Source organism: Anabrus simplex, chromosome 5 (genome assembly GCF_040414725.1).
Source record: "Anabrus simplex isolate iqAnaSimp1 chromosome 5, ASM4041472v1, whole genome shotgun sequence".
NCBI classification, from domain to species: Eukaryota; Metazoa; Arthropoda; class Insecta; order Orthoptera; family Tettigoniidae; genus Anabrus; species Anabrus simplex.
Window position 1 is genome coordinate 204,719,779 of NC_090269.1, and position 21,404 is coordinate 204,741,182.

General features: G+C 35.7%; 1 protein-coding gene across 7 annotated transcripts in view; it reads right to left on the reverse strand.

Moving 5' to 3' along the window:
• LOC136873917 (phospholipid transfer protein C2CD2L) overlaps positions 1–21,404 on the reverse strand; it is a 430,499-nt gene that overhangs the window by 45,028 nt on the left and 364,067 nt on the right. For 5 of the 7 annotated variants that reach the window (XM_067147261.2, XM_067147259.2, XM_067147257.2 and 2 more), the window contains 5 exons: positions 16,131–16,178; positions 13,609–13,690; positions 8,925–9,110; positions 3,888–4,041; positions 3,408–3,515 (listed from right to left, as the gene is read on the reverse strand). In XM_067147261.2, coding sequence (XP_067003362.2) covers positions 3,408–3,515; positions 3,888–4,041; positions 8,925–9,110; positions 13,609–13,690; positions 16,131–16,178 — 578 coding nt within the window. The remainder of the gene's footprint in view (positions 1–3,407; positions 3,516–3,887; positions 4,042–8,924; positions 9,111–13,608; positions 13,691–16,130; positions 16,179–21,404) is intronic. The other 2 variants (XM_067147258.2, XM_067147262.2) reach the window with 2 other exon arrangements.

The following is a 21,404-nucleotide window of genomic DNA, read 5'->3' on the forward strand; positions in this document are numbered from 1 at the left end:
CTGACTATCTTGCGAGGATTGCTGCCAGCTATAAATCTACAATAGACTACAAATCACCACCTCTAAATTATGCCAAACAAGTATTAACTGAATACTATACAACAATTTGGAACTCCATATATACCAGCTCTGAAGATTCCTTCCATACAAAATTATTCATTCCTAATATACCACACAGACTGTCCTCATCTATCTGGCCCAACTTCATAACCACCCAGTTTATTACAAATCATGGTCACTTTAAATCCTATCTCCGCAAAATGAACATAATGGATTCACCACTCTGCAGCTGCCCGGAAAAACCTCCACAGACTGCTCGACACCTGTTGACTGAATGCACCACGTATTCGAGAGAACGACCAGCTGTGCTACGATCAACTCCCCTGCCAACAATTGTGAAATACCACTGGAACACTGTCCAAGTAACAGAATTCCTCAAGAAAATCTTCCATTCACTTCAAAAATTTATCCATATGTTGCTATCATAACTGCAAATATCCCGTGATATACCTGTAGGTGAAACACGGGTTGTAAATATATTACCGGTAGCTAAATAAAAAAATTAAAAAAAAAAAAACATACACCATGTACATTAAAATCAGAAAACAGTGCTTAAAACCACTGATTAGAGTCTTTAAAACAGAATAACACACAAACATTCCTTCTTATTATACTTAAAATGATACTTTAAAACATGTCCTTGAAATAGAATTGTCCTTGCAAAATTGGTCTTTTATATAAATCTATTGTTAATGTGAGTCTTGCAAACAATTCAAACATGCTGGTTGAGGTGGCAAATTAATCTAATTTTTATAGAAGAGTGGATTCCTCAAGGTCGAAAGAAAGTAGCACTGAAAAATGCAGGTCTCATAAACCGCTGTAGAAATTGTTGCAATGCAGTATTCAATTTGAGAGTATGATATTTACACCACAAGCACATGAAACTGAATCATTTATATCACAACAACACATATTTGTCATATATCGTCATTTATAGCATCATTTATGAAACAGACCATTGGATTAGTGGATGTGAGATCTTAAACTTTTCCATTGGCTATGTTTGTTGTTTTCTCTTGAAACATGTGTTTGGAATGATGGTCTGTTTGCACTGGTGTTTGTAATTTTTTTTTTCAGTTACATCCCCCAATTTAAGAACTAGTGTTTTATTGGGGGTCTTACCAGTGACTCATATGCCATCTTCTTCACATCTTTACTCAACATCATCATCATCGATTTTCCGCTCCAGCAAGCCGGAAGCGGTGATTTACGAGCCTCTTCCAGCCTCTTCACATCCTTACTATAACCCGTAAATACCCTCATAACATCTGGCTCCATGACTAAATGGTTAGCATGCTGGCCTTTGGTCAGAGGGGTCCCAGGTTCAATTCCCAGCAGGGTCGAGAATTTTAACCACCATTGGTTAATTTCGTTGGCATGGGGGCTGGGTGTATGTGTCGTCTTCATCATCATTTCATCCTCATCACGACATGCAGGTCGCCTACGGGTATCAAATCAAAAGACCTGCATCTGGCGAGCCAAACATGTCCTCTGAAACTCAAAGCACTAAAAGCCATACGCCATTTATTTACCCTCATAACCATATGAAGAGATCTGTAATCTTTATTTATAATCTTGTTAATGTGATTGTTCTAATTAAACTTTCCTTATATTAACACCTACTGCAAGTACTTACAGTGATCCCCATGAGGTACTTCTACTTCATTGGCACAGTAATTAAAATTCAGGGGACTTTCCCTTTTGTTGAAACTTACAACCTGACTTTTCACCCTATTTACCATCATAATATTGCCTGTTGTCCATCCCACAACTATGTTGAGGTCCTTTTGCAGTAGCTCACAATCCTGTAATTTATTTATTACTCAATACAGTATAACACCATCTGATTCCTGTTCTTTACTCATGTCATTTACATGTATAAGAAAATTCAGAGGTCCAATAAAACTGCCTTGCAGGACCCCCTTCATAATAAAATAAATATTATTATTAATGTCATTAGTTAATATATCCTTGATCTGTCCTTTCATTCATTAAATGGCTGTGGTGTTTAGCGTTTATGCTATAAGCTAAAGAAATCGAAGTGTTCCTTACTGGAAATCTGGAAATCTGGCAATCATAGAAACATGCCCTAAACATTGTCTTCACAGGGTGTTTTGTGGTCTGTTGCAAAAGTGTTTAATTTGTTGACTCATTCTTCACTTGATGCATGTATTGAACTCTCTGCCCCTGTACTCCAAATAAAAATTTTATCAGAGAAAATAATTTTCTTCTAGTGTTCTGTTGACTAATCCTGATGACTATACAACCACCGGAGACATTTCCTGTGAATTTCTCCTGTTAGAAGGTGGTTATTTGGTGATTGCAGGCTTTCCTTCTATTTGTTAGGAGAGAAGAGTAGATTCACTCCTCTATCACCCAACTTGCGAACCACAGTGGTGAACCTGCGGTTTAATTTTCTTCTTCTGAGGAGAAGGCAGTCATTATTTTGTGTAGTTTCCTTTTTTCATAGGTAAAACAGAGCAAATCTGTTTGTGCCACTGAATAATTTGATATACAGTGCTTTCACCAACACAAAGTTTGGTAGCTGTCTTTCTTTATGTTATAGAAGTATTATATGATGATGTTACAATTGTACTATGCTTCCTGGGAGTCGTATCAGTAAAGACATAAGAATTCCTCAAAAGTACAACACAAGCAAATAAATGCATTTAAACCTAAAACAATTGTCACACAGAGCAATTATTATTCAAACAAAAATCAAACAATCCATAGAAAGCACAAGGTCTAAGAGTAAGCAATATGTTTACCATTGGTAAAATTATACAGAGGAAACCTGTTCCAATTATTTGCATGTGATTGTATCATCAGTCAAGCATTGGCAATAACTATATAATCACAGGGTCCTACAAGGTTTAAGGAACAATGAATGGTGTAATGTGAAACCATCTAGTAAACAATTTTCCATCTTCAGAACTTTTAGGGAGTATAAAAGAGGAAAGTCCCTCTATTGCCCATTTTGGTATAGTACCTTAAATATTTGGAGGGTCATAGTAATAAAACAGGAAAGTCACATTCCTTCAGAACTAAGAAAAAATGAAATTTTAATTTCAAAATGTTACTAAATAAACAAATAAAAGGTTACAAAATCATATGCTTTGAATAACTGAAATTCAGAATGTAGTAAACTGAAATGAGCTTTGTCCAATGCTGAGTAAATCACTGCTAACTCAATTACGACAAAAAGTTGACTAACCTGTTTTTTTATCCTGACCCTTCAGTTATGTACATACTTCTCATCACTTTACCTATAAAGACTGTAACATTAAATTTCAATAATTTACAGGCAATTTATTTTGCAATGACAGTATAACATAGACTATACATACCCTGACAAATGTTTTGCAATGAAGGTATGGTCATTGAAGATATGAAGTTTGATCCCTTTCTTTCTCCACTTGCTTTTTTGTGCCATTGACAGAGGTACAAGATAATGTCTGCAAAAATAAAATAGTACCAATGACATAGTGTATGATGAGAATTTATGTTGAAATATTTAATTAAATTCTGCATATGGAATCTGTGAAGCATGTTCGCACATAACATAGCCCAGGAGAGAGTGGAGCCTGACAGCGCATGTTCCCTTTACTTTCTCCAAACTGCTCTCACGAAGGAAACCAGTGGGTTAAGATTGCTCTGAAGGTTCCAACAGCACCAACATGTTATGATCCCTTACCCATTCCATTCTTTCCACACTGTCTACTCATTGGACTAGTTAGGTATGACACAGCCTGTGCAGAAGGCTTGTTTCCTCATTGCCACTTCACAGGTTCCATGAACAGATTTTAGTTATTTCCATTAATACATACTTTTTGATTCCATTTTCAACAGTCTCTAACACTAATGTAGATGCCTCATTGACATAGGTACGAGTGGAGGCTCCACTCACACCAGATGCTTCACTGAGACTGGACCGAGTTGAATTCCCATCCAGTCCTCTCAGCCCAGGAACTGACAGGTAACCTTAAAAGTGATGTAATAAGGCACTTAAAATATGTACATTTGCTAGATAATTTGTACAACTAGCGCTGGATAATTCTTTATATTCATTACAATTATGCCAGAAGGCTAGGAAAAACTGTCAAGTCTCAAAGATCTAAAAAAAGGAAATAAATAAATAAAACAGAAACATATCAAAAGTTATGTCATGAGCTGACAAAGCCGTTCTGGATGAATACAGGAGAAAATTAATTATTATTGAGATATATGAACGAAACGTGGACCAAAAAAGAAATATTCAGCTAAATTGTTATAAAGAATAAAATGAACAGTGGAAATGAGAAGAGAAAAGTTTTATAAATAGCTGATATGCTTTGCATTTCCTTTATTTTATCTAGAAACTTTAGAAATAAATGACCTATTTATATATGGTTAAAAAGAAAATTTGACCATGTTTAGGAATTGACACCAAGTGTCCTGCTTGCCAGAGAGACATGTTTACCATTTCCACCAGAACAGTTGTCAGCATGGGTGGCTGCAGAATCTTTTTGGGGCAGGGGGAACATTAACACTTTACCAGATCAATTTTGCAATTACTGTATAAATAAGATATATTATTTCCTACCTAGATGATGATAAGACGCAACCTCTGCTCCCCAAATGTCATTGCATTTCTTACTTGCTTCATTAAACGCACTAGGATAGGCGTAATCATATTGTAAATTCAAGCAATTTTTCCATTAGTGGCCTAATGTATGACATTATTAAAATATTTTTTCCTGAATATAAAAACCAATATAACATCAGCAATATTAAATTATTTACAGAAATTTCCATTTATAACATTTGTTAGGCGACTGTCAGTAACTTCAATTTATGAAATAATCTGGTATGATATTAAACAATTGAACATCAACCTTTTTAGAATTCCAAGGGAGGCAGATGACCCCTTGCCACCCCCCCCCCCCCCACCTCCTCCCTTATGGGCACCTATGTTTGACAGTTATGAGAAATGCATTCTGAGATTCTGAACTGGTTGTCTGCTGCAAATCAGCAGGGCATGGACTGAACTGCTTTTAACTCACTGGATGATGCATCTGCACTCTTTCAGCCATATTAGGAACAAAATAATATTTTGGAACTTAGAAATAATTCATTAGGGGAGAGCTTATCCATATTCTAACACAAAATGCTAAATTCATGCCTAAATAATCCACTTACGTTTCCTAGTTGTTAATGTTGCACTTAGTTTCTCTCTCTCTTTTTAAAGTTTGATAGAATGTGTGATCAAATATTTCAAGAACTATTACATTGGAGAAGTAACAAGTATTTTATGTGTTTGGAATCAAAGAATGAATCATGAATCCAGTGTATGTCGGTGCAATAATAATACTAAACACTCAAAGCAGACAGTAAAATAGAGAGAACATGAAAGAAAGTTTCAATTTGTGAAAGTGACTTACATAGATAGAGTCAGAAGACATTCATAAGAAGTCATGAACTTGGCCTCTCAGATATTTTGACAATCATTGCAATATTTTGACATTTTACCACAACGAGCTTCTGTTACTGAATGAGCCTATCGCTCTCTTCAGTCAAAGTCAATATTCAGATTGTGGTTGGTAGTAAGAGACTTTTCTAAAGTGTTGCAATAGGTTTTTTGTGGATTTTTTAAATTTCATTCTTCATATTAAAAGCAACATCTCAAACAACCAGCAGATATTAGAATTAATAATTTTATTAATTTAAGACTGAATAATCACATCATTCTGTAAATTTATAAGATAAGCCACAGTTTTTAAATTGTTCATTTAAGCATACATGTTACATCCCTTTTACTATATTATGTCAGTTTTAGCTGTATAGCTGAAGATGACTCTTAAAGGGTCAAAACCAGTCTCATGATGTATTGAATATAAATATAAACTCCATCCTATATTAATTTATATTGAACAGGTGGACCTTCCTTCAATTCTTATAATTGAGAAATGTTAACTTAATCACCAACAACCTTGCTTCTCCAATTCTGGTTCCAATTTGTCAATGCCATTTTATCTGTGAATTATTAACAAGAGTAAAGTTCTTCCTACCCACTACATTAATTTGTCATGGCAAAGCTTGTTGTAGCTGCTTTGTATTAGGAGGTTGAGACACTTTGGTCAACAACCCCCAGTAACTGATGTGTTGTGAAGTCTTCTTTGATAAATGTATTGATGTGTTGTCAATATCTAGTAAATATAATAGTAATTAATTGGAACTAGGATTGGGAAGGGCCAGTCTCATAGCATAGGGGCATCTCTACCCCTGGGACTGTACTCTGGAGGCTTTTCTAAAAGGTCTGCAATACATAATGTTTACAGTTTGTCCTTTTATTTTTCATGTTAGCCCTTGCCTGTTACTGTGTTTAGTCCTTGTGCATTCATATACTTCTTCCTAGTATCCTGTCCTTAATCATTTTTATGATTGTCAACCTATTCAATGATGTCGGTGAAATTTTTAACCTTGCAAAAATATACTTTTCTTTACTTTTCCTCTCTCGGCTCTATTATGTTTATTTTAGTTTGATGATCACTAGAACCAGCATGTGCTTCTATAATAGGAGGTCTTTAAGAACATGCCTTCATGTCCCTTCTGCTCTTATGATAGTGAAATGTTTCAGTGAAACTTAAGTAGTAGGTACCAGTAAGTCAAAAGAGTTAGTACTAAATCTACAAAAATAGTATGTCAATGCCACAATGGTAGAGAACAGTACTTACCAAGATATTAAGAGCCAAGTAAGATGAGATGAAGGAGAGGGAAAACAGAAAAAGACAATTAATTAGAAAGCAAGTCCATGCTAAAAACATACACACAAGATTAAGAATTCTCAACAAAGAATAAAGACACACTATTCTACTGTCAAAGAAGTAATAGTACATAGTCATCATACAGATACTATAAGAACCTCAAGGAAAGAATGAAATGGAATGAAATGAAATGGCATATGGCTTTTAGTGCTGGGAGTGTCCAAGGACAAGTTCAGATGAAATTATGATGAAGATAACACATACACCTATCCCCAATGCCAGCAGAATTAAACAATTACTACATAGTTAAAATTCCTGACCCTGCTGGGAATCGAAGATGGGACCCCTGTGACCAAAGGCCAGCATGCTAACCATTTAACCATGGATCCGGACAGCAAATTAATATATATGGGGGTTGTTTGATAGTCATGGCAACTTTGTTATATTTTCCCATAAAACAGCAGCAATTGAAATCTACTATACAAGGTATTACTCAGAATTTCCAAAAATCTGAATATCCTGCATGAACAAGTAGCAGTACAAAGTTCTAATGCTCTCTTCATGTATGTTTCAACTATTAGCCTACCTATTAGCATCCTAACACGTGCATGAGTTTCCGAGTTTCGGTGCTTTTCTTTACACCATGTTCTTGTGTTTCTGCAGAAATAGCTGATGTTAGGCAGCAAAGAATTTTGCTTCAAGCTCAATAAAACTGCATCTGTAACCCAACAAATTCTAAAGAAGGTGCTTTTGGTGACCAAGGTTTAAGCCAAGTAAGAACATTTGAGTGATTTAAGTATTTCAAAGAAGGCTGGGACTGCTTTGTTCAAGACAATCAGATCACCTGGAACCCACTGGATGCACCATCACAGTTAGTTAAGTTTGAGATGGATAGTCAGCAGCAATATATGTATAGAAACACATAATAGCAGAAATACAATGAGAGGTCATCAGCGCCCTACATTCATCATCACACTCGACAAATCTTCAGTCCTCACTTTGAGCAAACGACAAACACAAAAGGAGCAAAGGCAAAGTCGTGTCAGTTGATAGGCTCAGATTACCTCGTGTAAGGAAAGATCTCACATTAACGAGATTGAAGATGTCATTTCATATTTAGTTTTTTTCCGGGTTGAACCGAGTTGTTGTTGTTGTTTGTACATCACATACAGTTTGCCGACGTTTCAAATACATTGCAGTATTCTTTGTCAAGGCAACTGAAATACCCCTACTCGATCCAAGGTGATCAGTCTCCCAGGCAGCAATCAGGTGTATTCTAAACATCGGCAAACTGTACATGATGTACAAAGAACAACAACACGGTTCAACCCAGAAAATAACTACATAATTCTTCACACCATGGAAGCTTCACCTCTAAGATGTCATTTCATATGGTTACGAGGGTATTTAGGGGTAAAGAATGACTTGATTTAGATGACAAACATTCAGGTTGAATGTCACCATGCACAACGGCCTGCATTTTTTATCAAACATAATTATGTTCTCCTCCAAAAAATGATGACAAGTTGTATGTTTCTATCAACATATTAATTTTTCATAGAAGAGTATCAGTGAAATTATATCAGTCTACAGTTGTTTCTTGGATTAAAATTTAAATTAACTTACATCATATACATGTAAAAATTGGACAGTTAAATGATACTTTAAGGAGTAAAATTCTGAGAACTACTTTCCGAAAGTGGATTGCGTATAGTTACCCAGCATGAGTACTACTATTACTTGTTACATGCAACACAAAAGGATGCCCATTTCTAAAATCTACCATGAGAACAAAAAATTCAACATATACACTCAGAAAATAAAATAATATACCATACTAATAACTGTTTAGCCACTTTCAACCTACAATTATTTTTAAAATGCAAAAACAAATTTAAAAACAACAATGTTATTACAAAAACTTATTCATAAAATTTGTTAGCATTAAGTCTTACACAAAACATTTATGTAATATTTCTGAAGTAGAAGAATATCAGCAAATCCTAAAGCTAGGGGATCTAAAACTAGAACGTAATTCCATCTAGTAAAAAGTAACTAGAGGTACAGGATAAGAGACCAACAAGAATTCAAGTCATACAGATAAAAGGACAGAACCGATACCTGTTGAGTGTGCTGAGGGATCACGTGCTCTGTCAGCAGATATCGATCTGCTTATTGAAGCATCTCTAGTCAAGGATTCATCTCGTTCACCAGGATCCATTGATTTTGACCGTGTCTTCGATCGGCCCAACCGTTTCTTAATAGTTCCGAAAAAATCACGCTTTTTTCTTCTACTCCTTCCCCTCTCTAGATTAGGATATAACATATTTATATTAGGCCTACTATCATTATAACCTTTAAACCATTATATCATACTAAGCATAGAAACACACAAAATTCCAACATGATAATTTTATAAGAATATATTGTGTCAATGTTGGCTGAGAGCAGGAAGAAAATGAAAGTTTACAATACAGGCAAGAAGCGACAATGCTGGCACAGTACCATAAATGTATACAAGGCCAGCAGTGAGCACAATACTGCCAGCAGGAAGGAAGCTTCTTAGAAGAAGCTGGAAAAAATTTAACAATGGAAAAGGCAGGCAGAATGATCTCAAATTAACTGCAAGATTCTTCTGCAGCAGTGGTGTAGATAAGGACGGATAAGGGGAATATAACCCCCACCATGAGGTGCTTGTACTCATTTATATAAATAGACATATTTTTTATGAAGATATAAAAAGATATAAACATCCATTTAAAATGTGTTTTTAAATTATTATTATTATTATTATTATTATTATTATTATTATTATTATCATGTTTTGGTGGATCAGCAGAGGTGAAAGAAGGTGTGGGCTGGAATGGGTCTAACTAAAAGTCTGAAAGAAGAATTTAAAATTTAAATAAAGGTTATATTTTCAATAGACAACAAGGTTTAACAATTTTCACTAGGTGAAATAACAAAAATATCAGGTACAATGTAATTTTACAAACGAAAGTACAAGTTAAGGGGTCCGTACAAATCCTGGGCTACGAGCCCCAAAGTTTAACAATCTGAGCTCTCAGCTCACAACCACATATTTTAGAAAAGGGCAGAAATTCCCTCAATACAATGGAGCACTTGCTCCCAGTAATCAAAATGTCACACCTCCCCAAGGCACCTTTCAAAATACCAGAAAGAGCTGATCCGCTCTCAATCTTTCAAGCCTATTCAAGGCCATACCATACACTGCGATCGCTTGCCACAACTTACAAGAATTAAACAGGGGTATCTCGTACCCAATCTACTGGGCCTTCTCAGGAAGGAAAACAAAACGGGTTAAATTAATGGCCCAAAATACAAGATTGAATGGAGGCGAGTACTTGCACTCCTACATGAAAGCTTGTTAAAACCTAAGTGGCACTAAGCCGATACACAGGGGCTATTCCCACACTATATAGGTGACTTGTATAAGAAAATTTTAACACATTAGGAAAGATTAGAAAATCAGTTACGAAAACATAGTCACCTCAAGTCAAAATGAAGGGGAGCTCGAGAGGGTACAGCACTCTCTATCCCCGATTTACATTTAAAGATATATGAAGTTTTACAAAGATGGAAAAAGATTTACATGTTTTAAGTTTAAATGTTACATATTAAAGGTTTCGGACCTGCCCCGCGGGTTAAACTGCTGAGCTAGCAAGGAAAAAAGAAATATGTTAAACGGCCATTACCTTGTTGAAGAGCTGCTGCCCGAAGAAAGAGGCGCTACCCACCCCCTGCTATGCTTCCATACACTAAGCTAGATGTTGTTAAAGTGGCCGGGAGACAAGAAAATCAGCAGTTTTTATACCCTCGTGCAAGATTCGAGACCTTTCATGAATAATTAAGACACACCCACAGACGTTTATTGGTCAGCTAAAAGTTACAAGTCAAAAATGAAGACGAAACCTGTGATTGGAGGGAAATTAATTACAGAAATTCCTGATTGGGTAAATTCAAACCAGGCGGAAAGAAAGGATTAATATTGCCAACCCACCAACGAAAGAACGAAATTTAGTAAAGACAACAAAATATCTTCAAGAAAAGTTCCTTCACTTCGCACCAGGGTGCATGATCATAGTTTTTCGTAGAGACATCTATGAGAGAATGTCCACACTTCTTGATAATTAGTAAACAAAAACAATTCGAAATTAACATAGTGACATCTTCAGATAAATGGTTGAATTAATTCAGTTTATAAGGTTCAAAGTTTCTCCAGTAAAGGAGTACTTTAAGGCGGAAAATTCAAATGTGCGGCATATGGGTGTACCAACCGGTACAATTATTATTATCATCATCATCATCATCATCATCATCATTGAGATGATGCTTGTTGTTTTAAGGGGCCTAACATCGAAGGTCATTGGCCCATCATTATTATTATTATTATTATTATTATTATTATTATTATTATTATTATTGTGCCTTTGCTGGCGGGACCTAGTGTTTACAGTGCACTATGTCTTCTGGTATGGGCTAGAGCAATTTTTTTGTTACTTTCATTGATCTGTCTCAGCTCTATCCTTGGCATTGACAAAATGAAAGTGACTGAGGTATGAGTGATGTTGTAGTGGCATTCCTTCTGCAGCCAGTCCCTGCTATGAATGGTGTGAAAATATTGCTCATAGGGTCCTTTAGTGCATGCATTTCAGTGGGTTTGGCAGACTGATATGTAATAGCAACGTCTGGCTCGGTGGGGAAAGCAACGGGAAACTACCTCATTCCTCATTTCCCTAGTACGCCTCTTCAGTGATGCCTAGTAGTGATGGGACATTCGATTCATTTTACTGAATCGATTCATTTTATTCCGTTCACGTTACTGAATCGATACAATGATCCGATTCACGGCTCACTGGTCACCACTCCTACTGTATCTGTGTAGTATGTGCTGGTAAGACAGCAGCAACAGCATTCAGTGCTCACAGCTGCCATCTGGTCTTCATACTATGAACTCATTTCTTAGAAAAAATGCTAGTTACTCTAATACATCGAAGGTTTCCGGCGACGCAGGGTGGGAAAGGTTAGGATTAGAAAGGTAGTAGCCATGACCTGAATTAAGGTACAGTCCCAGCATTTCCTGGTGCGAAAATGGGGAAACTACGGAAAAACCATCTTAACAGCTGCCGACGGTGGGATTCGAACCCACCATCCCCCGAATGCAAGCGCATAGCCACGCGATATTAACCACACGACAACTCGCTCAGTCATTTTTTTTAAAAAAGTATTTTTCTATCAGCTGAGGATTTTTTTTAATGGTCATATTTTGTATAGGCTACCCGAGATGTACAGTATCCCACTGGTTTTCTGATTCAACATACTGTTATTGAGTCTGTCCACATATGATTGAAGTCTTGTGCAACGATGTGACATATGAACTGAGAGAATACTGAGCCGTTCTTCCCAATATAAAACAGGTACTTTTGAGTGGTCATGAGCATGACTCATAGTCATAGGGCAGGCTAGAGTCGAGTTTAATTGTCAAATGTCAACTAAGTTATAATACTAAGATTCATTAAACTAATAAATAGTATAACCTAATAGCCTACCTACTTACTAGCTACTTCAGAATTACGTTGTGACTACCTTTTTAACATTGCAAATAATTCCATCTATTATTTAAACCTCTCTGTAAGAAGAGGACAGTGAATGCAAATGGGTATTATTTTTAAATGAGCTGAGCTCGAGAGTCCATTATAGCATACGATTCTTTCAGTGTAGCATGGCTCACTGTATGTCTCGCTGCAGTGAGCCGATACGGAGCCGTGTGTATCATGTGTCTTACTGAGCCGCGCTCGTTCACGATTCTTTCGATGTGCCATGATTCACTGTCTCGCTGCAGCGGAAGCTCGGCTCCCCGTCAACGTCCAGTGAGTGCGCCACTCAGCACTGTCCGCTGGGAGTAAGCTGAATCGTGTGCCATGAGCTCGCCGTTCCTGTGAATCGATTCACTCGGACACTTGAATGAATCGATACAATGCTTCGAATCATACATTCAGTAGCCAACACTAATGCCTAGGCCATCTATGACAGCTGATGGCAGAGCTGTTAAGGATCCAACCAGGCTTCGGGCTGAGGACTAAACATACACATTTATTCTTCTTCTTCTTCTTCTTCTTCTTCTTCTTCTTCTTCTTCTTCTTATTATTATTATTATTATTATTATTATTATTATTATTATTATTATTATTATTATTATTATTATTATTATTATTATTATTATTATTATTATTATTATTATTACAAATTTTTTGGATGACTTTCAGTTCTAAGACTATGTCAAGATAAATCCTTCCGAGTATGCCAACAAATGTGTTGTGTTATCATTCAAGTATATGTCAGCGCCCTACCTTACCCTTAATTATGAGAAAATTGTGATACCATATGCATTCATTTACAAGCCCTCGACAATTTATATAGTTGAATGTGCACCCAGTCACCAAATTCGACACCCGCACACCTGGGATAGACTCTTGCAATCTATCAGATGATTTTGTAGTCAGACACATTCATCAAACCCCACAACCCAAAAAGAATAAAATTGAAATTTTATACATATCATACAAATGGGTGCAGAGGGTTATTATGTTTGTAAGTTGTGTGTGATCCTATGATCCTATACTTAGCACTGCTCCCTTTCTTTGATGAAAATAAATTAAAAAGACTTGGTATCCTTTCTGCCATGAGGGTCAGGCTAAATTAACTCACTTGCCAAAAGAAGTAAAATTCATTTTAAATTTGAAGTATGGTAGAAAATTCCTGAAAAATTATTTTAAAGACTCACCATCTGCAAGTCCAGATGTAGGTAGTCCTTCAACTCCATCTTGACCTGTAGGTGGCAGCTCTGATACCTCCTTTGTACCTTGCTATGAAGAAGATTGATACATACCATCATCAGTAATCATATATACTTACAGCAAGAATTGTATATGAATAGAACAGAATAGAATAGATCAGAGCAGGACAGAACATGCTTCCTCATAAGTGCCACTTATTCCTGTATCACATATTACTGTATGTAAATGAAATATCATGCAGCATAATAACTTATGCAGACTGAGGTGCAGTGTTACAAGAAAGAAGAAATAGAAAATCATGATATTATTGAAGATACCCATGAATACATGACGATAAAAGACAACAAAAAGAAACCAAAATAAACCATATTATAGCACAGCCTGTAAAGTAAATAACAACACATAAGAATGGAAACCTCATAAGTCAGATTTTTTCTGAAACGGAGGTATTTGGACAAAAGATTGAAAGCCTTGTTTGTCAAGCTGATCGTTGATAAATAGAAATACCGGCCTCCAGTGACCAGCTAGTAAACCATGTACGTCTGAGTAGGCAGAATTTAGTGTGAAATACTTGTTGGTTATTGATAATGATTAAATATTTTAGATTTAGTTGTCTGTAATAATGCTTATTTGATCAAATAAAACAAGCAATGATAGATTAAATTGTCAAACTAGCCATTGCAGAGCTGGAGAGAATCAAAACACTTGGAGGTCTAAGAAGAAATAGGCTGTCTTTCCACAAATGGATCCACAAGATGTGCTGATATTGTTGTATTTGAATGGGCAAAAGCTACAGGTATGGTGGTTGATCCCACTACAGTATAAGATTCGAGAAAAATGAACAGCAGCCTTGAATAGTGCGTGAGGAAAAAAAGGCCATACCCACAGTATGAAGCATGCTCTGAGGATCTCGGAAAGTAATATGACGTTAAAAAATGGGAAGTTACAAGGCTTATGATTGGCACTAGAGGGACAATTCCAAAGGAGTTGCTGAACTTCCTAAGATTTAAAAAATTCCCAGACACCATTATCCAGACCACAGCGGACTCTATGCTAAAAATTTCATTGGCGATTGTTAGACACCATCTGTACTCCATGACCTGAAACACCATGTATTGTGTTTTCTTTTCCCAATAAAATTTGCCTGATGGTTGACAATTTTAATTTTGAGTTTTAACTTAAACTCCATTTACACCCAAACAACAGATAAAAGAAATATTGTTCATATGAACTGATTAGGAGGCCGATCATTTTGATTCCCTAACAGGAGTAGCTGTCAGGTGGATTATCTCACTTGAAAGTAAAAATTAAATTCTTTCCATCTTTTGTGTAAGGTGAGTTACACTATATTCTCTGATAACATATTGAAATATAATGAAAACCTCATAACAATTAACCATGACAGTATTAGAAACTTGCATATCCAGTGATAAATGTACTACGTAAATATTTTTTAAGTCTGTAATACATGCAAGTATCAAAGATGTTATGGAACATAATTATCAATGAACCTATTAAGAAAGACTCTGAAATCTAAAGGAAACTTATTTTTTGCTTCTCTTGTAAAATTAGTTCAATCAGACATGAGGTTTTCATTCTTAGGTGTCAAAAAGCCACTTACAATCATGAAGATAGTCTGAAGGGATTAACTCACCATTTGACAGTTACAATGAACATACACAGTAAAGAATCAACCTTATGAGAATCACAATAACAGATATGATATGCACATGTGCCTGCTAAAGAAATTGAGCAATATAATCCCGAAGTGCATGAGCTCTGTGCTAATTTCTTTGAGGATAAAATGCAATGATGATTGTTTGTTTTTAAAATGTTAATTTGACTTTTAACACCCCTTTTTAGTTTCCAAAACGTTTAATTCATTAGTGTGTTTGGAGATAGGTAATCTTTTAAAATTTCAAGAAAAGTATTTTCGCACAACATCTAATTTCTAGCTTATGATGTGTTGTAAAATATGTCATACACCATGGCTTAGTGGTAGTTCTTTCTGTGTTTAGTATAGTAGAAATATTTCAAGTCCCCTACCCTTCAAAATCATGAGAGGATCTCCCTAAATATCTATGCCTCTGGTTAGAGTGAAACCTTGTAACAAAGTCTGTCAGTATAATCCAAACAGATTATACATAACATTATCAAATGTAAGTTTTATTTAATGGATAGCTTTAGACTGGGAACTTCTTACTACATTTCTACCAGTAATGGCAAAGATAACCTATGAAGCAAGGGAGGGAATTACTCAACTTACATTCCCAAATATTCTCATGATACATGACTCGGCACAAACAGCTGAGAATATAGGAAATATATATTATTTCCTCTCTGTAAGAGTTACCTTGCACATTAAAAATGTGACTGTTGTTAAGTTTGTTGAAATTTAAGCATTATCATGATCATTCTTGGGTTAATAAGTACACAAAAGAAACACGTCTGCATAATAAAAAGAAAAACACATTCTACACATTAATTTGAAATATACTCTCAGGTGTACCTGGTCAGCAGGAACCTCGTGCCACGTGCCCGTATCAGTTTGTTCAACCTGGACGCAGGGATGAAACAACACAACATGATCAGCAATTTCAGCACACTAGCAGTATGGATTCAAGCTCTCACATTTTAACCAAAATGAATGCCTCAAAAAAACAAATTTCTGTCAGTGATTTTCCCTAATCAGTATAACCTTGAGATGTAGATGTTATTGCTTTATATTATAACGAGACTGGAACATTTTGATCAAAATCCTTGTGACTAAGTATGTGTCAAATAGTGTAATAATAATGTTATTGGTTTTATGTCCTACTAACTACTTTTACAGTTTTTGGGGATGCCAAAAAGTTGGAATTTTGTCCCACATGAGTTCTTTTCTGTTCCGATAATTCTACCAACATGAGGCTGGTGTGTTTCAGCATCTTCAAAATCCACCAGACTCGGTCAGGATTGAACCCACTAACCTAGACTCAGAAGACCAGCATTTCCACAATCTGCACTACTCACCCAGCTGTGTGCTGCAAATTGTATTTGAAAACCTATGTTGATGTTGTACCCATCTTAGAGTATATATTTATAATTAACAAGAGCAAAGATTGGGAAAAATAGCCATAGTCTATATGTAGATACCAGTCCTAAATTTTCCCAGAGTTGAAGGGGTTAAACCAATCCCAAGATGGGCAAGAGTGGGATTCTAATCAATTACTGGTATGTTAAACTCTAATATTTGAGGCAGAGCCAAGAATCAAATCAGGCCATCCAGGTGGGAAGCTTCTAAGCTAAACCCTAGACAAAGGCAATTTGCTAGGGGCTTTACGTCGCACCGACACAGATAGGTCTTATGGCGACGATGGGATAGGAAAGGCCTAGGAGTTGGAAGGAAGAGGCCGTGGCCTTAATTAAGGTACAGCCCCAGCATTTGCCTGGTGTGAAAATGGGAAACCACTGAAAACCATTTTCAGGGCTGCCGATAGTGGGATTCGAACCTACTATCTCCCGGATGCAAGCTCACAGCCGCGTGCCTCTACGCGCACGGCCAACTTGCCTGGTAAAAGGCAAATTTAAGATAAAAGAAAGGGCATTGACCATCTGTAATGACAAGAACAACCATTACCATACACTTTTGTCCATCATCCACTTGAAGTTAACAAAAGTAATGTTGTTCTTATTTATGTAGAAAATGAATTGTGGTTACTGTTTGGATGCTTCATAAATATCTGAAAATTCTCAGCTATTATGCAAGATCCAAAATTCTGAGATAAATCCTTCCATGAGAGAATGGTTACATACTGAAATTTTGCACTAGGTAATTTACTGAGTTTTCCATATTTAGCAAGGCTCTTCATCCTTGTCGGATCTATGGTCTAAGGGCAGTGAGCCTGCCTATTACCGGGAGGCCCTGGTGCAATTCCTGGCCATATCAGAGATTTTTACCTGGATATGAGGGTTCCGTGCTCAGCTCAAGTAAGGGCAATTGAGGAGCTATCTGATGGTGAGCAGAAAGCCAAGAATAACAGCCAAGAGGATTCATTGCATTGACTACATTTTACTTTATAATCTGCAGGAATTCAGGGTGAGCAGTGGTCATTTGGTAGGTCAGGGCCCATCAGGGTTGTTGTACCATAGGATATGTTTGGTCATTTTTTTACTGAATGATTTGAAACATTAAAGCTGTACCTGTACTCCAGAAATTTAGTTAAAAATATGACTCGGACATTCAAATCTCTACTAACAACATTCTGTTTAGGGAGTACAGGATACAATAGGTCATGCATGTCCATCTGGCACCAGGGTAAAATGTGTAAGTTGAAATCCATACCATATTACCACAACATAAGCACACTCTTAACACAAGTCTTGCCATAATGCCATAAATATTATCCGCACACTTTATCTTGGTGCATTTGTGTACGGGGGTGAGGAGTAAGTAGGGAGCTGTCCCGGTATCGATAGTGCTGCCTGGTGCTGCCAACTGAATGAAAATTAAATCTGAATAGAATCGAGAATATGATCGATCGATATGAAATTTCTAAACCGTTATCATCTTAAGCCAACAACTATGTCACATACACATTATATAACATTATAAAACATTTCTCAATGCGAATCTTTTTCCTAGCATGAATTCTATACTTTGGCTTTGTTGTGTAAACAACAACAGTACTAGTACGTAAAGTGTACGGCAGATGTCGCACAATGATGCTTAAGCGATTCATAGTTTGTGTTTCAAAGGTTGCCAGTACGGATCTCGAAGATTGCCGAGGTCGACCGATTCAGCACTAGGGTGTAAATGCACCAAGATAAAGTGTGCGGATAATACATATACCCATTCTACTACAGGAAAAAACATGATCTCTAAACATAAGGATTCACTCTATTAGTAACAGATAAGACTAATCAAATCCATCAAAACAGTTAGATTAGCAAAACAGGAAAACAGGGTACTGTCTAGCAGAGGATTCAAGCACACACACACACACACACACAAAAAGAAGTATTGGTAAAAGGTAGCACTTTGGAGAGGGCACTTAATACATGTGAATATCATCTTTCTGAGCCAATAACAGATGGAAAAATACACTACTACTGGCTATTAACTAGTACCTTCTCAGTAATAATGTTAGCACTAGTTTTGTAAGTTCTTGCTACTTCAAAACATAATAAGAATAGAAGTTACCTTCACTTTGTATGTACTATCATATACTTCACTTGAAGTGGAGCACACACAATGAATGGCCAAGATACACAACCTTTTTCTACTACAGATGAACCAAAGAGGAAGCAATAGAATATGAGAAAATTTCCAGAGGTGTCTATTTTAAGATAATCCACTCTTGATCTGTTTGCACTTTAAAAAATATAATTCCTTGAATATGACTTTACTGATACCTATATTTTCTCATTATGTTTGATATCAAACAATCAGTCAACCAATCAACTAATCAATCAACTCTGTTCTTCATATATGGCTATTTATCTGATGTCAGATTCCCTATCAGTTGTTTACCTAGTCTCTTCTTAAAAGATTTCAAAGAAGTTGAAAATTTGTCAAACATCTCCCTTAATAAATTACTTTAATCCCTGATTCCTCTTCCTATAAAAGAATATTTGCACCAATCTGTCCTCTTGGATTCCAACTGTATCTTCATATTATGATCTTAACACAACCCCTAAATATCCATATAACCATATGAAGTTGTACACAGAGAGAAAGGAACAAGAAACTGAACACCTAACTGGATGAACATAACGGAAGGTCAGTGTGGAAAGAGGGAGCAACATAAAGAAAAGACAAGGATAAACATGAAAACACAAAAAGAACAAGGACAGTCTTCACATCTTCATACAGTGCAGTCTTTGAATAGACAGACTCACTCCTCACCAATCCCAGTTATTCTACATCCATCTCTTCTCAGAGAAGCTTTAGATAGGTCAATAGTGATGAAGTCCATTTGACTTCCTGAATCTAAAATATCTGCTAAATCTTGCTGGAATTCTACAAGTTCAGCCTCACTGAAATAACCTTTCTAAAACCCAAACTACCTTCCATTGAACCATTTAGTAATTTTGAAAATGTGTCTAACGTAATCAGAAAGAACGCTTCACAGAACTTATATGCAGCACATATCAAGCTGACGGGCCTGTAATTATCTGCTTTATGTTAATTACCCATTCTTTGTAAACCTGAGCTACAATAGCAACTTTCCATTCATCTGGTATAGCCCCTTCATATAAACTAATCAAATAAGCAGGTATTTCAGATATGGCACTATATCCAAACCCACTGCATTTAGTATATCCCCAGAAATCTCATCAATTCCAGCTGCATTTCTTGTTTTCAACTTTTGTATCTTTTTGTATCTCTGTATCTTTATTATGATATGTACATTTCAGTACTTCACTACTATTAGTCACCTCCTCTAACTAGACATTATCCTTATATCCAACTACCTTTACATACCGCTGATTTAACACTTCTGAATTCTGGAAGTCAGCACATATACAGTACACTCCCCTTGTTCATTGTTGATTCCTGGAATGTTCTTCCTGGAACCTGTTTCTGCTTTAAATTACCTATACATACCCTTTCATTTTCCACTAAAATTCATATTACTACCAATTCTGATTGCCATCATGTTAATAGAGCAAACGCCGGAAAAGCCAACATCTAATTTTTGATCAGATTTTTTATATGCTCTATTGGTGGAAAAATATCTAATTCCCTCCATGGGAACTTAGAATTTCCATTTAGAATTTCCATCATGTTATTATTCACTAAATTCAAGGGTTAAAAATCAAATCTAATTACTTTTACTTGGAGCATCAACTTTGGTAACAAAAAGTATAAACTAATCATCATGATTAGGGCCTGCATGTTTATGACATGTCATATTTTATTTCTTTATATTATTTCTTTGTAAAATACAAGTAAAGAATTATTTTATCTATGGTGATTAAAATTATGCAATTTTCACAGGTCATATGAAGTCATATTCTGGTTAACTTTTTTTGTCCTTTTCCAGCAATTTTTCATATTATGGTCATGTTTCCTTGTGAATTTTTGTGTTTTTGTCATATTATTATCTTTTTATTCCATTTTTACATAGCTGGTTTCAGTGGTCTCAAAGACGGATTTTTCACATCTCCTAATTTTTGTGTGTAATTTCTTACATTATTATATTTATGTGAATTAGCAGGGAAAGCTGTATAGAAAGAGAAAAATATGTATCAATGACAGAATAGTGAGCCTCAATTAACTCTAATGATTTGAAGTATTTAAAATATAGCCCAATAACATCCTGTGATGTTGAGCAGTCTTTTTCCCATTAAAAGTCATAATAAAATAAAACTTTAAAAATATATATATAATTTGTTCTTTCTGATTGCCCATCAAAATGTGACATTTATTTCATTCTGTGCAGAGTCGAGAGTTACCTCTGGAATGAGTAATTAAATAAATTCAAAATATAATAATAAAATGAATATTATTACCTATTTATTATTATTGAATGTTCTAGATTTTTAAAAATATTTTCAATATAACGTTAATTTAAACAGTGGCAAGATTTTGAAGATTATGAAAATGTGACCAAAACATTTTAAGTCATATTTATTGTCATATTTTAATACATTTTTAGGTCATAAATGCCTGCATATTCCTAACATTTTTAGGTCATGAACATCCAGGCCCTAATCATGATTAATCAGTATTTTAGATTCATTAACTTGCATACTTGAATAACAAATCTGTGACTCAGTTTTAAAAAGCAACCTTGCA